Source organism: Schistocerca americana, chromosome X (genome assembly GCF_021461395.2).
Source record: "Schistocerca americana isolate TAMUIC-IGC-003095 chromosome X, iqSchAmer2.1, whole genome shotgun sequence".
In the NCBI taxonomy this organism is placed as follows: domain Eukaryota; kingdom Metazoa; phylum Arthropoda; class Insecta; order Orthoptera; family Acrididae; genus Schistocerca; species Schistocerca americana.
The window spans coordinates 189,471,395-189,488,778 of NC_060130.1; the positions used below are offsets into that span (position 1 = coordinate 189,471,395).

At 41.3% G+C, this 17,384-nt stretch overlaps 1 protein-coding gene across 1 annotated transcript in view; it reads right to left on the reverse strand.

Annotated features, from left to right (window-relative positions):
* LOC124556798 (WD repeat, SAM and U-box domain-containing protein 1-like) overlaps positions 1–9,201 on the reverse strand; it is a 221,486-nt gene extending 212,285 nt beyond the window's left edge. The window contains exons 1-4 of the mRNA XM_047130813.1: positions 9,153–9,201; positions 8,945–9,058; positions 6,112–6,283; positions 229–374 (exon numbers count right to left, since the gene is read on the reverse strand). Of these exons, the coding sequence (XP_046986769.1) occupies positions 229–374; positions 6,112–6,283; positions 8,945–9,054 (428 nt within the window). The 5' untranslated portion in view covers positions 9,055–9,058; positions 9,153–9,201. The remainder of the gene's footprint in view (positions 1–228; positions 375–6,111; positions 6,284–8,944; positions 9,059–9,152) is intronic.
* Between the last annotated feature and the right edge of the window lie 8,183 nt (positions 9,202–17,384).

Sequence of the window (17,384 nt, forward strand, 5' to 3'; positions counted from 1 at the left end):
CTGCACAATCGTGTATTGAATGATCTACACCTAGGACAAGAGTGGTCACCAACTAATTTATATCTTGAAAATTTGCATCACAACCAAATTTCATCACTGAGACTGCACAGTTAGGTACAATACTTAATTTAATACAAAGTGCAGCATTACACAGAGGTAATGCATAATCAATTGGCAACTTCAATGACACAATCTTGCCTTAAATGAAACATATTAGGTACAACTTACCTAACAAGATTTTTGTGGCGAATACTCCATACACAAACAGAGCCATCATCCCCAGCTGAAATAAGTAAACTGCAATCTGGTGCAAATCTGCTTACTCTAACGGCTACACCATTTGTCTGTACGAACGTGTGAATTCGATTCCCAGTCTGTAAATAACAGTATGCATAACCTCTCAACACCCAGAGAAACAGAGGTTTAAAACTGAATTCAGTTTACTCTAAATTAATTTTTTATATATATATATATAATATATATATACACGCACACTTTTGGTATACCCGGTATAAGTTACTTAATCTGTGACAAGAGTGTTTATATATATATATCTCTGCACGTTTCTTCAATTATGTCCATTTCCAAAGCTTGTGAAACTAATGTTAACACTTGACACAGATTAAGTAACTTATACCGGGTATACCAAAAGAACATTGACATCGCTTAGTATGTTGTGTGGGAAGGCCACAAGTTTTCAAGAAGGAGCCCACATCTGGAAACACACAGCTTGGGTGCTGTAGAGCGACGAAGTCCGAGAACAAACACTAGATTCCTGTACACAGCCCTTGTGCACATACTAATGCGGACCTTGTGTGGTATACCAGTGCAGTAATGTTGTTGACAGCAGTGCGGCATGTAACAGTACACAGCTGCAAAAATAATCAACACAGTGCTTGAATACAACACAGCAGATTGCAATGGGAGAGCTGCTGCAAAAGCATATGCAGAACATTTTCCAAACAGACATATCCAATATCATTCCACATTCACAGACATTGAGACATGCCTCAGAGAAACTGAAAAGTTGCACGTACGTATTTTCTACCCGAGATGTGTAGATTGCACAGTAAAGCAATAGCACTTTGTGCTTGGTACTTGCGAATACTGTCCCCAGTCTACTGTTTGTCCTCTAGCAGAGACCAAAATGTGATGCAGGTCGTCCATGCTAAGCTCGAACATTACAGTTGGAGGAGGACGTACTGACAATGTTCAGTCCAGCCACCTTCATTCCAATGGTGGCACAGACGCTGAACACAGGTAAAAGTGGGGTGTTGTCCATGAATGCAGGCTCCATCCATACCATCTGCAGGAACTCCAGGAATTACAGGAGGAGGAGTACACACGATAGGTACAGTCTGTGCAGTGGTATTTACAACAATGCATACTCCAGCCACAATTCCTTGGTGGTATTCATGGGTGAACCTACATTTACATCTACATCTACATGATTACTCTGCAATTCACATTTAAGTGCTTCGCAGAGGGTTCATCGAACCACAATCATACTATCTCCCTACCATTCCACTCCAAAACAGCGCACAGGAAAAACGAACACCTTAACCTTTCTGTTCGAGTTCTGATTTCTCTTATTTTATTTAGATGATCATTCCTACCTATGTAAATGAACACCTAAACCTTTCTGTTCGAGCTCCGATTTCTCTTATTTTATTTAGATGATCATTCCTACCTATGTAGGTTGGGCTCAGCAAAATATTTTCGCATTCGGAAGATAAAGTTGGTGACTGAAATTTCGTAAATAGATCTTGCCGCGACGAAAAACGTCTTTGCTTTAATGACTTCCAACCCAACTCGCTTATCATATCTGCCACACTCTCTCCCCTATTACGTGATAATACAAAACGAGCTGCCCTTTTTTGCACCCTTTCGATGTCCTCCGTCAATCCCACCTGGTAAGGATCCCACACCACGCAGCAATATTCTAACAGAGGACGAACGAGTGTAGTGTAAGCTGTCTCTTTGCTGTATCTTCTAAGTGTCCTGCCAATGAAATGCAACCTTTGGCTCACCATCCCCACAATATTATCTATTTGGTCTTTCCAACTGAAGTTGTTCGTAATTTTAACACCCAGGTGCTTAGTTGAATTGACAGCCTTGAGAATTGTACTATTTATCGAGTAATCGAATTCCAACGGATTTCTTTTGGAACTCATGTGGATCACCTCACACTTTTAGTTATTTAGCATCAACTGCCACCTGCCACACCATACAGCAATCTTTTCTAAATCGCTTTGCAACTGATACTGGTCTTCGGATGACCTTACTAGACGGTAATTACAGCATCATCTGCGAACAGCCTAAGAGAACTGCTCGGATTGTCACCCACGTCATTTATATAGATCAGGAACAGCAGAGGTCCCAGGACGCTTCCCTGGGGAACACCTGATATCACTTCAGTTTTACTCGATGATTTGCCGTCTATTACTACGAACTGCAACCTTCCTGACAGGAAATCACGAATCCAGTCGCACAACTGAGACGATACCCCGTAGGCCCGCAGCTTGATTAGAAGTTGCTTTTGAGGAACGGTGTCAAAAGCTTTCCAGAAATCTAGAAATACGGAATCAACTTGAGATCCCCTGTTGATAGCGGCCATTACTTTGTGCGAATAAAGAGCTAGCTGCGTTGCACAAGAACGATGTTTTCTGAAACCATGCTGATCACATATCAATAGATCGTTCCCCTCAAGGTGATTCATAATGTTTGAATACAGTATATGCTCCAAAACCTTACTGCAAACCGACGTCAATGATATAGGTCTGTAGTTCGATGGATTACTCCTACTACCCTTCTTAAACACTGGTGCGACCTGCGCAATTTTCCAATCTGTAGGTACAGATCTATCGGTGAGTGAGCGGTTGTATATGATTGCCAAGTAGGAAGCTATTGTATCAGCGTAATCTGAAAGGAACCTAATCGGTATACAATCTGGACATGAAGACTTGCCCGTATCAAGCGATTTGAGTTGCTTTGCAACCCCTAAGGTATTTACTTCTAAGAAACTCATGCTAGCAGCTCTTCGTGTTTCAAATTCTGGAATATTCCATTCGTCTTCCCTGGTGAAGGAATTTCGGAAAACCGCGTTCAATAACTCCGCTTTAGCGGCACAGTCGTCGCTAACAGTACCATCGGCACTGCGCAGCGAAGGTATTGACTGCATCTTGCTGCTTGTGTACTTTACTTACGACCAGAATTTCTTCGGATTTTCTAACAAATTTCGAGACAATGTTTTGTTGTGGAACCTATTAAAGGCAACTTGCATTGAAGTCCGTACCAAATTTCGCGCATCTGTAAATTTTAGCCTGTCTTCGGGATTTCGCGTTCTTCTGAACTTCGCATGTTTTTTCCATTGCCTCTGCAACAGCGTTCGGACCTGTTTTGTGTACCATGGGGGATCAGTTCCATCTCTTACCAATTTATGGGGTATGAATCCCTCAAGTGGTGTTGCTACTATATCTTTGAATTTGAGCCACATCTCGTCTACATTTGCATAGTCAGTTCGGAAGGAATGGAGATTGTCTCTTAGGAAGGCTTCTAGTGACACTTTATCCACTTTTTTTAATAAAATTATTTTGCGTTTGTTTCTGGTGGATTTGGAAGAAACGGTATTGAGCATAGCTACAACGACCTTGTGATCACTAATCCCTGTATCAGTCATGATTATCTCTATTAGCTCTGGATTGTTTGTGGCTAAGAGGTCAAGTGTGTTTTCACAACCATTTACAATTCGCGTGGGTTCGTGGACTAACTGCTCGAAATAATTTTCGGAGAAAGCATTTAGGACAATCTCGGAAGATGTTTTCTGCCTACCACCGGTTTTAAACAAGTATTTTGGCCAACATATCGAGGGAAGGTTGAAGTCCCCACCAACTATAACCGTATGAGTGGGGTATTTATTTGTTACGAAACTCAAATTTTCTCTGAACTGTTCAGCAACTATATCATCGGAGTCTGGGGGTCGGTAGAAGGAGCCAATTATTAACTTAGTTCGGCTGTTAAGTATAACCTCCACCCATACCAATTCGCACGGACTATCTACTTCGACTTCATTACAAGATAAACCACTACTGACAGACACAAACACTCCACCACCAATTCTGCCTAATCCATCTTTCCTGAACACCGTCTGAGACTTCGTAAATATTTCTGCAGAACTTATTTCAGGCTTTAGCCAGCTTTCTGTACCTATAACGATTTCAGCTTCTGTGCTTTCTATTAGCGCTTGAAGCTCAGGGACTTTCCCAGCACAACTACAACAATTTACAACTACAATTCCGACGGTTCCTTGATCCAAGCACGTCCTGTATTTGCCATGCATCCTTTGAGATTGCAGCCCACCCCGTACTTTCCCGAGGCCTTCTAACCTAAAAAACCGCCCAGTCCACGCCACACAGCCTCCGCTACCCGTGTAGCCGCCAGCTGAGTGTAGTGAACTCCTGACCTGTTCAACGGAACCCGAAACCCCACCACCCTATGGCGCAAGTCAAGGAATCTGCAGCCAACACGGTCGCAAGACCATCTGAGCCTCTGATTCAGACCCTCCACCCGGCTCTGCACCAAAGGTCCACAGTCGGTTCTGTCAACGATGCTGCAGATGGTGAGCTCTGCCTTCATCTCGTAAGCAAGACCAGCAGCCTTCACCAAATCAGATAGCTGCTGGAATCCAGAGAGAATTTCCTCAGATCCAAAGTGACACACGTCATTAGTGCCGACATGAGCAACCACCTGCAGCTGGCTGCACCCTGTGCTCTTCATGGCATCCGGAAGGACCCTTTCCACATCAGGAATGACTCCACCCGGAATGCACATGGAGAGGGCATGTTATACTTACACTACATGCATGTTTGGGCAAACAAAAATCTGTGTGGGCAGGTGATTCAAAATCAGAAACACGGGATTGATATTAATATCTGGTCCAGGATAATTGGTGACAACATCATTGGGCCATATCTACAGCCAAACAGACTGACAGGCTTGCTCTATCTCACATTTATTAGAGATGTTTTGCTTATCTTAGATGTAGTGACACCAAATGTTCCATTGGACACTTGGTTGCAACACAGCAGAGATCCAGCACACTTTGATGTCAATATGTGGAATTACTTCAACATCTCATATCCCAATTGATGGACTGGTGTGTGTGTGTGTGGGGGGGGGGGGGGGGGGAGGGGGGGGGGGGGAGACCAGTTCCATGGCCAGCTCGATCACCAAATCTGACACCTCTCAACTATTTCCTGTGGGATAGTATGAAGAGTAAGGTATATGGCACAACTGTAATGTCAACAGAGGACCTTACTGCTCGAGTCCACGGAGTGATTGAAATACTTCAAAGACAATCACACATACTGGCTAACGTGCATAAAGCTCAGCCCACTGACGTACACTCTGCATTGATGAAGACGGTCTGCAGTTTGAAGCCAATTTGTAATGTCAGACAGTGCGATCTGTTACTCGTTTTGGGTTTACTAACATAATGTGGAATGCATACCCATCCAAAACTTCGACACTTTCCAGCACCTGAGCCGCGTGTTTCCGGGTATGCATTCCCTCTCGAAAACTGATCAGAGTACCTTCTCACACAACATACTAAGCATTGTTGGTGTTTTTTGGGATAACCAGTACATAGCTATTAATACAAAAAAGTTACAATATGAGTATACAGTGTGTCCAATGACAAATCATAATTCTAAAGAAAAGACTAGTGAATGTGATCTTTTAACTGCATACCTTAAGAGCTATGAGCTTCTTCACTTTCACACTGTGAAACACACCTCTTCTACTGAACAAGTGTTATAGTTCTTAAGGTACACATTTTTTTCCTTGTTTTGGTCTACACTACCTCCTCCCAAAAAATGGAAAGCAAAGAGCTTATATTGAAAGAGATTTGTTTCACACTATCAAAGATGAAGAAATGCTCTTAAGGTGTGAATTTTAGAGATCATGTTTACTAGACTTCCTTGTTTAGATTGATCATTACTGTCATATCCCTGAATATTCACGTTTCCTCCTGGGACACCCTGTAGATCTGCATATACTTTCCAAAAAAGTAAATTAATAAATATATTCCTCGAAATTTTAAGCTACTTGTACCTGCACGTTCCACAACGCAGTAGTGCCATCAATTGACGAGGTAGCCAGCATCGTACCTTGAGGGGAGAATCTTACTGATGTAACTCCATACTTATGACCCAAAAGAGGAGAGTATGGGGTTTCAATATATCCCAAGCCAGGATGCCAGTCATAAACCCATATTTTCTTGTCTCTGAAATTTTTGCATAATTACAACAAAAAGAAATTAAAAATACTGATAACAGTGTCCATCAGCTTAGATATTGCATATTTCTACCTCTATTAGTTGCACATGTGTCTCAACTAGCCAAATTCTAGTAATGGAAATTCTTCCCCTACTGAAGTTGAAACACCTCTGTGTTAAGCTCCCACTGTGTCTCAAACATTTCTCATCCATTGGCTTGCAGTAGTTTAAAGAACGAGAAAACTGGAGAAGGCAATGCCCCATATACCCAAAAGAAAAAAAAACTAAATCTGCAATAAGTGATAATGAGCTGATAATACTTTCAATATGGGTACACAGAAATCCAATCACCAAGCAGATAAAAACAAATAGAAGGAATTAAAACTGCTACCCAACAGACGAAGGAGTTGTCCTTACAGCATAAAAAAGGAGAGGGTGGTTTTTACAGGAAAACAGACTGGTAGGGCTCAAGCATATAGGAAACGGTTAAGGAAAACTTACCAGAAAGGATGAGAATAAGCCATTTTTGCTCCTCCTCTAATCAGCAAGTCTCCCTCAACCTAGCGTCCTTGGTGACTTTTCCAGTGGTTTTTCATGTATCCTTAAGCTTTATCATCTCCTTTCTTCCAAATCTTTCCCCCTCTTCTGCTAGAAGTTAGTAATTTTATGCCTTTCATGTATTTCCATCTTCTGCTGCTTGGTGAGTAGATTTTTATCATCCAAATAAAGAACCGAAATTCAGGGAAAGAAAAGAAAAAAATGAAACTAGAAACATGTAATGCAAATTCAAACATAAGCACTGCTGGTTCTTGGGCTCCACTTGCAAAAGTAAGTGCGTAACAGTAAAAGATGCGTTACTCTATTGCCAAACACAAAACACAGAAATTTAAATTGAGCTCTAAGCTGTTTATTTACAAGACCAGTGTAGTATCAGCAAAGAGAGGTGTGGCCTAAACCCCTACCATGTGTAGTAACTGGCACGTCTCCCAAACACAAAATAATTGAACACATCAATGACAGAAACATATATCTGTGCAAAGGCAATAAACCCGTCTACTGCTAGTTTTCAGTGATAGAAAATTGATAATTTGAGTTTAAAGTTACTGCTAGTCTGCATAAGAAGCCAGGGAGAAGGATATAAAAGTTGGAGTTAGATACAGTAAAGGAACAAATCACACAGCAATCATTCAAATAATTTCTGTCTGTTTTATACGCCTTTAAAGTGAAAAGGATGAACAGTCATTATGAATCATAGACAAACCATGATGATGAGCAGAATAAAATGCAAGACAAATATCAATTGACATGGCACTAGCACTGGATATACACGATTCCATGGCTTTCTCGAACATGCTGAAAAGGTGAAGAAATAATGCAGTATCTGATAACTTGATTTAACAACATGTGATTCTTTTCTCCTCTACCAGAACAGAAATTTTCAGTCTTTACACATAAATGAAAAGGTCATGAAAAATGGGTACTGACGGCCATATGTTAATGAGGTTGCAAGATAAAATTAGAAAAGCTACATTAAATAATAGGCAAACTTCTGACAAGTATTTTGTACATACTATGTAAATAAACTACAAAAAATGAAAGTGGTCTAACTCTCATGAAATAATCTCAGAGAATTATGAAGATAATGGAACAATCGCATATGACTACCTCATACAAATTGGCATAACTTAGAACATGATGATTTAATACTAATTAAGCTACAACAGTCCAGTGACAAATTTGTAGTCTAGACAGAATGAGAAAAAAACAGTAATTTCAACTGTCTGGTGGAATCTTATTTAATTGCTTATTAACTTCAGGCTTTTAAAGCAACAGGCATGTGCCCTGTTAGATTTTCACTACATGCCTGTCTAGCTGATGAGTATGTGCACATAAAATTTTCTCAATTGTTTATATACATACAACACATTTTTTTTATTTTAATAGGTTACTGAAATGGGAAACAAACCACATAATATCAGTCACAACTCCATGATATGAAAATTATAGTTCAAATAGCTAGAATGTGACTGGTCATGAATTTTTAATGTTTACGGAACATGTCTTATTCTCATACATGCAGCCACTTTTTATACTCATGCAGTTCTAAGGATCACTGTGTCTAATTTCTGAGAACAGCAATAAATTTAACAGATTTAAAGAGGAGTCGAAGATGATTAACCACTCAAATACAATAATAAATTATATTCTTAACGTTTAATGTTTTCATTTCTGACAAACTCAACTTTCACTTAGACAGTTCCACTGATGATTTTTTTGTTGACTAAGGAATTTTGTCAACAAATGTCATAAAGAGTACATATACGTCTTATCACAATATTTTGTTAGGTGACAAGAAATAACACAGTTGAAACAAATAGTTTGTTAAATCCGCCTCTTTTTGCATATTAAATAATGGACAGACAAATATAGTTTTTGCGTCTAACATGTTAAACAATTCCAGTTATCTGAAAACTGCATTCCTTGTTGCGAAATTTATCCAGTTTTCTCGTGTGAACACCATTGCTTTTTTTTATAACCTGCGGTTTGCTTGTGTGATAAGGTAGCAATTAAAACAGTATCCTTAAACATGGTCTTTAGTGTAAAATAGAGTGCAACAACCCACGTAAAACATTAACTATACGATATGATATCCGCAATTAACACACTCACCCAGAACCCGACGCCAAGGCATGGTTTCCGCCAAAATCACATGTGATGACATCGCTCTTATGAGACTGTAGTATTTGCAAAGTTTTAACTCTCTTGTTGGGTTGTGACATCGTACTACAACATATACATATCCTATTAGATGTGCAAAAATCTGAGTTACTGTTGTGTGAATGTCTGCAGAAACAACAAAAATAAACAAATACAACACCTTATCTCAACGTAACACTACCAATACAAAACATCCAGCCTCACCGCTGATTACTGTCAGTGTAGTTAACAGTTTTGCCGCAAGAGGGCGTGCATGTATCGAGTGACTGAAGCAAAGCGCAACGCGCGCTTTTTGTAGTTCGAATTTTTAAAATATACAGGATGACTATAATTAAAGTTCTAGTTTCAAAAGGCTTAAAAACTTGATGCTTTGGAAGATGATAAATTTGAAAAGGCATATTATTGAAGAAGGGAGAAATATTATGGGAAAAAAAGAAATTTTTTCCACTAGGCGCAGTAAACGTCACAACGCATGTGGTTTCGGCTACAAATGACGGACGAATCGTAATACGACGTCTACCATGTGAACTCCACATTAAACCAACTGTATATAATGTGCGATATGCGTGATCGCGTAGGTTTGGCAAGCGCATCCGCTATGGGAAGGTCGTAAAACATCACATACGAAAAAATAGGTATTTAATTGCCCTAAGGCTAAAAACCGCATAAAAAACGACAATGAAATCGGATTTTAATTGTTCTGAGGTCATAACCCTCATAAGAAACCAACAATGAAACCGATTATGAATTGGCGTCTGTAGGACAGACCTTTTTTTTTTTTTTTTTTTTTACAAATAAAGTATATTTCTTGTTAAAGATAGGAACAGACGGTACATTGTATGAAAAGAGAGTGTTATTTACTTCCTTTATTACTTTCTTTAAACTATATTTTTATTGCTTTTAGAAATTTTTCAGAAATAACTGTCAGTCAAAGTATAATCTAATCTAGGAACAAACAGCTTCACAGCATCTTTGCAGTCTATATTTGAAATAAATGGATAATTTGTTTTTTACCAAATTCGGAGATGCTTTCTTTGTTTTGTTTCTTCACGCAATATTCATCGCAAAGAAAACTCTTTCTGTGATAGCTGAAGTGGAGGGAATCAACAATATATTTGTAATTAATTTGTAAAATCATTCATTCTCTTATTAAATATTTGTTGCCTTTTTGTGTTAGAATAATTCGTCAAAATCTTCAGATGCCTATATTTTATCACGTAATTTGCTTAATAATGCAGTTTCCCAATAATGATCATCCAAACTGAAATGGAGTTTTTTGTAACTTTAAATTTGCAATTATGTTAAAAAATGGTGATATTCAACATTGAGTTTTGAGTTTATATTGCTTAGTGCAGTTAATCAGTTCTCGTCACTAAAACAACTATTCTTTTAGGTGCTCTAAAACTAAAATAATAAACAAATTCTATGAATTTTTCTAGTCAGTGTCGATGAAGCCAGTTTAATTTTTTTGCTGTTTCATATTAAAAGAAGAGATCTTGTTTTCTTTTTGTTAGTGTATTTTTAAGATTATCCATAATTATAAATACATCCTAAATTGTTATGAAGTTCTCTTCCAGACATTTTATAGTTTTAATACACAAATTTTAAATGTGACTACAATCATGCTATTGTCACTGTCAAACATCAATAAATTTTGCAAAATCATCGGACAGTTTTCTTCTAAGCGTGCAAAATAACTTCCAATTTAATAATAATGTATCTCTGCTGGGTAAGAGAGAGAGCCATATTGTCCCCACATGGCATTTCATTTCATGCCTTTCTTTCAGTTCATCCCTTTTTGTGGCAGAGTCGGAAATGTGGGCGTAAATTGTCAAAATTACAGCCTGTCACATGATACAAAACTCATTGGATGTCTCATACAGTTATGGCAATGTTTGTCCGTACAATTTCTCTTAATAAAATCTAATATCGAATCTCTTATGTTTGTAAACAAAGAACAGTTAACTCCAAAATTAGCATTTATGTTGTTAGCACATAGCCCACATATATTTTGAAACGATGAATTCTACTTCTGAACTGCTTGAAACACACCATGAGCAGACTCATCGCTGTTTTTGTAAAAATCTGCTAACTTATTTTGAATGCCATTTTTGGCTGTTTATGTTGACAGAAGAATCAGTTTGGAGGCAGTAAAATAAATTTTCTGTTTTTAGATCATTTATTGCATTCTGAATAGCGTTTGGTCCCAACACGTTTGTAACTAGAGCTTCCAATTCTGTTCAAGCCAGATGAACACTTGAAGCTATACCTGAAGTAACATAAATTATTCTATTCAGTTTTACAATACAGTCAATACTGTTGTAGGACAGATTATGTTTCACAGTGTGATATTTTAAGGCTAAACCACTGTAGCTGAGGTCGCTAAGGCTTGCTTGTATGGTTGTGCCAGCACTGTTGATGGTGATACACCTGTCAGATGGGGACATTAAACACGGCGGCCCCATTGATGGCCTTTGAGAGTAGTAGTCTATGTGCCAGCACTGAGTTTCATCGTCTCCCTTTCCTTCATCCATAACAACACAAACACAATACTAAAATGGTTCACATGGCTCTGAGCACTACGGGACTTAACTGCTGAGGTCATCAGTCCCCTAGAACTTAGAACTACTTAAACCTAACTAACCTAAGAACATCACACACATCCATGTCCGAGGCAGGATTCGAACCTGCGACCTTAGCCGACGCGCGGTTCCAGACTGAAGTGCCTAGAACTGCTCGGCCACATCAGCCTGCCTAACACAACACTACACTGTATAAACACTCGTCACATCATGTACACAACACAGCTACATACTTAACACTTCATAATAGTAGGGAAGAACACAACAGCAAACAACCTCCACTATGACCATGCCTTGAATGGTGGTGCAGGATTCCTGCATGTGCGCCCCTGGGCTCACATCATGAATAGGGTGACTCGAACTCGGGACCTTCGCCTTTTGGGGGCAAGTGCTCTACCAACTGAGCTACCCAAGCACGACTCATGACCCGTCCTCACAGCTTCAATTCTGCCAGTACCTCGTCTCCTACCTTCCAGACATCACAGAAGCTCTTCTGCGAACCTTGAAGAACAGCTTCTGTGAAGTTTGGAAGGTAGGAGACGAGGTACTGGCAGAATTGAAGCTGTGAGGACGGATAGTGAGTCGTACTTGGGTAGCTCAGGTGGTAGAGCACTTGCCCGCTAAAGGCGAAGGTCCCGAGTTCGAGTCTCGGTCGGGCACACAGTTTTAATCTGTCAGGAAGTTTCAGGATGATGTCGTTCAACAGCATTTCTGGGCGTGTTGACTTTATGGCACATCACACTTTGTGCAAAGTGTCTTCAGAGCACTGTACATTGATTGTAGTTCCATGCTCGAGGAACTCAACAAATAGAGGGCCCCAGTCAAAGGAGGAAATCCCCATGACCATACACGGCGCCAATGGAAAGACCAACAGTGGAAACATCCCACATCTCCTCCACCAAAGAAATCCAAAGCTGTTCAAACATGTTCTGGTAAGGCCATGATGACCTCCTTCTTTGGCTGCAGGGGCTCCCTCTGCTCATTAGGTTCCTCAAGTGTGGAACCCCATTTAATGTGCAGTGCTATGAAGACACTTTGCACAAAATGCAACACATTATAAAATCAAAACCCCTAAGAGGAATGATGTCAAACGGCATCACTATTATTCCTGCCACCACACTGCCAATTGGATGAAGGCTATGCTTCAGCAGTGTGGATGGGAAACACTGCAACATCCTCCATACAGCCTGGATCGTTCAACATGTGATTTTCACATCTTTGGCGTCCTCAAGAAAGACATGTGTGGACATCAGTTTCAATTGGACGAGGAACTACAGGACTGCGTGCCATCCATCAGTAGCCAACCACATTCTATGAAACAGGAACTGATCACCTCATATACCAGTGGAATAAATTTCTTAACGCATGTGGTGATTATTTTTGAGTGGAACCATCGCATGGTCTCGTTGTGGCAGGTGTTCAGTTTTCATTTGACTTCCCCTCATATAAAATCGAATAATCGAACTTTATTGCACTCAATACACTGCACACAAAACAAATTGAAACACATAACACAAGGCTTTGCCAAGCGACAATAGTGCCACAAACATTAGATCGCAGAAGTTGGCAGCATTCTTCTCATAAGGACAATTGCAGCATCTATAAAATGGCAGGAAGTTCAGAAATTGGTGGGAAATTCAAAAATAGCAGGGGTTTTTCCCACATTTCTATAAAGGCGCTGTGGAAGTGGGGCTGTTGTCCTAAGAATACATTGGCGGGAAATTGAAGAATCCTATGTGGTGTATTGTCATGCTGGCTGACTTGTAATACTGGGACAGAGTCTATTACATTAGGATCGAAGACCTGGAATACTGGGACAATCTTAATGACATCAGATTTCTGAGTTTACCACCTGGTACAAAGGATGTTTCTTTCCTCCTACAGGTCCAAGCGTCTCTGATAGACAAAGAATGCTGGTCCCCTCATCTACTTCACGTTTTTCCCAACCTATTACTAACAAGGACAAGTACAGACCTACAGTCATGGTTGTCTATTCTAAGCACAGAATTTAAGGCGGGCACAGGATTCTCCCCTGACATTACCCATCAATTGCCCCACATTAAAGTCCAGCAGTCCAAAGTTTAAACAATTTCCTCACCCCTCTGACATCATAGTTTAATCAACTAAGTTTGGAGTAGGCTTGGGGCAAGTTCAATTCCAGCCAGCCTCACAGTTCGGCACACCATCCCCTGGAATTGTGCCATTAGTAGTTGCTCAAAGCTGGTTCTGGTGCACTTTTTATACCGAATCGATATGCAAATGGATTGAACTATGACAGCTGATTGAGTTATGAATTTAAACTGTTGTTCTACTAAGTGGTTACTCATGTGACACCTACCCCCCCCCTCTTCCCATGACTCCCTTAAGGTATTGTTCTGCTAAGTGGTTTCCCCACCATCCCTCCCCTTCCTCCTCCTCCCCAACCCATCTGGTTCAAAAATGGTTCAAATGGCTCTGAGCACTATGGGACTTAACATCTGAGGTCATCAGTCCCCTAGAACTTAGAACTACTTAAACCTAACTAACATAAGGACTTCACACACATCCATGCCTGAGGCAGGATTCAAACCTGCGACCGTAGCAGTCATGCGGTTCCGGACTGAAGTGCCTAGAACCGCTCGGCCACCATGGCGGGCAACCCATCTGGGAAAAAAGATGCTCAGTTAAACCGCAAGCCCTCACTTCTCCTTTCCCTCCCCCACTTCCCCTCCCCTCACCATCTAGAAATTTGTGGGGAAAAGTCCCAGTCTGTGTTGGAGAGGAAGGATTTCACGGCATGAAATTCAAATCAATGTCAATAATAAGGTGTTGAATTCAATTTCCATGTTGTTTATTTAATCAGTTTGCAGGAGACTGGGCTCCTCCCCCCCCCCCCCCCCCCCCCCCCCCCCCAAGCTTTCAATGATGTATTAGCCACTCTTTTAGGACGCATGCCATGAAGGTCGGAAACTGCCCAATGTCGCAATTACAGATCATGATACTAAATACCGCCAGCCACAGACTGGAAGTCGGCATCCTTTGTTCTTTCTCTCCAGTGGCTTCTTCATGTGGTAACACGTGTGCCTCAAACACATAGACCAAGGTGACATGCCTACCTGCCCGAGGGACCTCCGTTTGTTCTCATGGCCCCCAAACAAAGCATCAGGTGGTGGCTTTCCTTTGATCAGGAAATTCTAGACTCGCTTCCTGTTTCTGTCTCTCTCAAGCAGTTACTTTCTGTTTGTGTGTACACACTAATGAACCAATACATCCAAATATGCAGATGGAGGTTTCCATCCCCACTGTGTTCCTATTAGCTAATGCTGGGGACAAAGGCAAGGCTGGTTCAATAGCAATATCAAAAATGGCAGGAAATAGTCCAATTGCCCTACCCTATCAAAATAATTGTTTAACAATTTACAGGAATCAAATAGATTTCTTAGTACAATCACCACCACCTTACAGTGATTCTTCTCCAAAATAAAACACATTTTCAGCATTTCAGAATCACATGCAAATATTTTGCAAATCAGAAATTAAATTTCTGCCACAACTAGACTGTAGTGCTAAATATATCTGAGGTCTTGTACGCACCAACATTTGAGAACACGAACTCCGGCTTCAACACAACACTTCACTTAACATATCTGGTAGAAAAAAAAGAAATTCTGATCTCACATGCCCACGATCATGAAGTGTGCACCATCTGCCATCTGCCAGGGAAACGCACTGCACAGAAGAGGTCTGCATGCACATCGACCATGCTGGCAGTAGCTCACATATCTCAAGGTATCCACACACCAGATGCACCAGGTGCTCAGAGCCCACAGAGACAGTCACTGTGACTACCAAGCAGTGAAACAATCAATAAACGTCCAGCACAAACACTTGCCATATGCAATCTCCTCACACAACACACACATCTGCTTCAGCTGCTGCTCAACCAGTGTACTGGTTACTTCACTATTCAGCCATTCAGAGGGCAGCACACGTGCCATGGCGAGGAGTTGTCTCCAAGGCTCCGGGCAAGAGCCAACTTGTCAGACCATTCCTTGTACCTTCCTGTCAAGCGAGGCTTAGTTGCAGCTTCCGGTCGGTCAAGCCCCTGTAACCGCCCCTGCTGCTGACTGCACCACACTGCAAGACGAGCAAATGCAGCTTGGACATATAGTTCTAACTGCAGTTCCGCCCGTGACGTAGACGACGATGTTGTCTATAAACCTCAAACGTCTTACGTGAAATGTAGACTCCTTCCTTTTATATGAGTTATTTTCGACAACAGAAGAAATTTGGCATGCACACGTTTTCCCATCGTTAAAGTATTGGCACTTGTTATGAAAATCCTGTACAACAATTTGGTATAGGTTATTTTTCCTCTCAGGTAAAGAAGAATCAGTGTATCTTTTGTGTTCTTCATCGTACGAGTCTGATAACGGAGTGCCAAAAGCAAATTCTACCTTTGTCATAAGATGCCCACTCACTTTCGAACTCTCTTAAAGTATCCAGGTGCCTCAGCACCTATGAAGTCCCTTAAGGTAGCAGCACAGAGAGGTTGTAAACTTCATATTAATACTATGTATCACTTTATAAATTCGGTAATATTATTACTTTGGCCATCACTCCCTGTGCAGGTGGGAGATTGAAAGATCTCAGGGCAACGAAAAAACGCCTGATTACTGCTCCAACTCGCGAACTACACTACTGGCCATTAAAATTGTTACACCACGAAGATGACGTGCTACAGACGTGAAATTTAACTGACAGGGAGAAGATGCTGTGAAATGCAAATGATTAGCTTTTCAGAACATTCACACAAGGTTGGCGCCGGTGGCGACACCTACAACGTGCTGACATGAGGAAAGTTTCAAACCGATTTCTCATACACAAACAGCAGTTGACCGGCGTTGCCTGGTCAAACGTTGTTGTGATGCCTCGTGTAAGGAGGAAAATGCGTACCATCACGTTTCCGACTTTGATAAAGGTCGGATTGTAGCCTATCGCGATTGCGGTTTATCGTATCTCGACATTACTGCACGCGTTGGTCGAGATCCAATGACTGTTAGCAGAATATGGAATCGGTGGGTTCAGGAGGGTAATACGGAACGCCGTGCTGGATCCCAACGGCCTCGTATCACTGGCATTCGAGATGACAGGCATCTTATCCGCATGGCTGTAACGGATCGTGCAGCCACGTCTCGATCCCTGAGTCAACATATGGGGACGTTTGCAAGACAACAACCATCTGCACGAACAGTTGGACGACGTTTGCAGCAGCATGAACTATCGGCTCGGAGACCATGGCTGCGGTTACCCTTGACGTTGCATCACAGACAGGAGCGCCTGCGATGGTGTACGCGACGACGAACCTGGGTGCACGAATGGCAAAACTCATTTTTTCGGATGAATCCAGGTTCCGTTTACAGCATCATGATGGTCGCATCCGTATTTGGCGACATCGCGCTGAACGCACATTGGAAGTATGTATTCGTCATCGCCATACTGGCATATCACTCGGCGTGATGGTATGGGGTACCATTGGCTACACGTCTCGGTCACCTCTTGTTCGCATTGGCGGCACTTTGAACCCGTGGTTCTATCCTTCATACGATCCCTGCAAAACCGTACATTTCAGCAGGATAATGCACGACCGCATGTTGCAGGTGCTGTACGGGCCTTTCTGGATACAGAAAATGTTCGACTGCTGCCCTGGTCAGCACATTCTCCAGATCTCTCACCAATTGAAAACGTCTGGTCAATGGTGGCCGAGCAACTGGCTTGTCACAATACGCCAGTCACTACTCTTGATGAACTGTGGTATTGTGTTGAAGCTG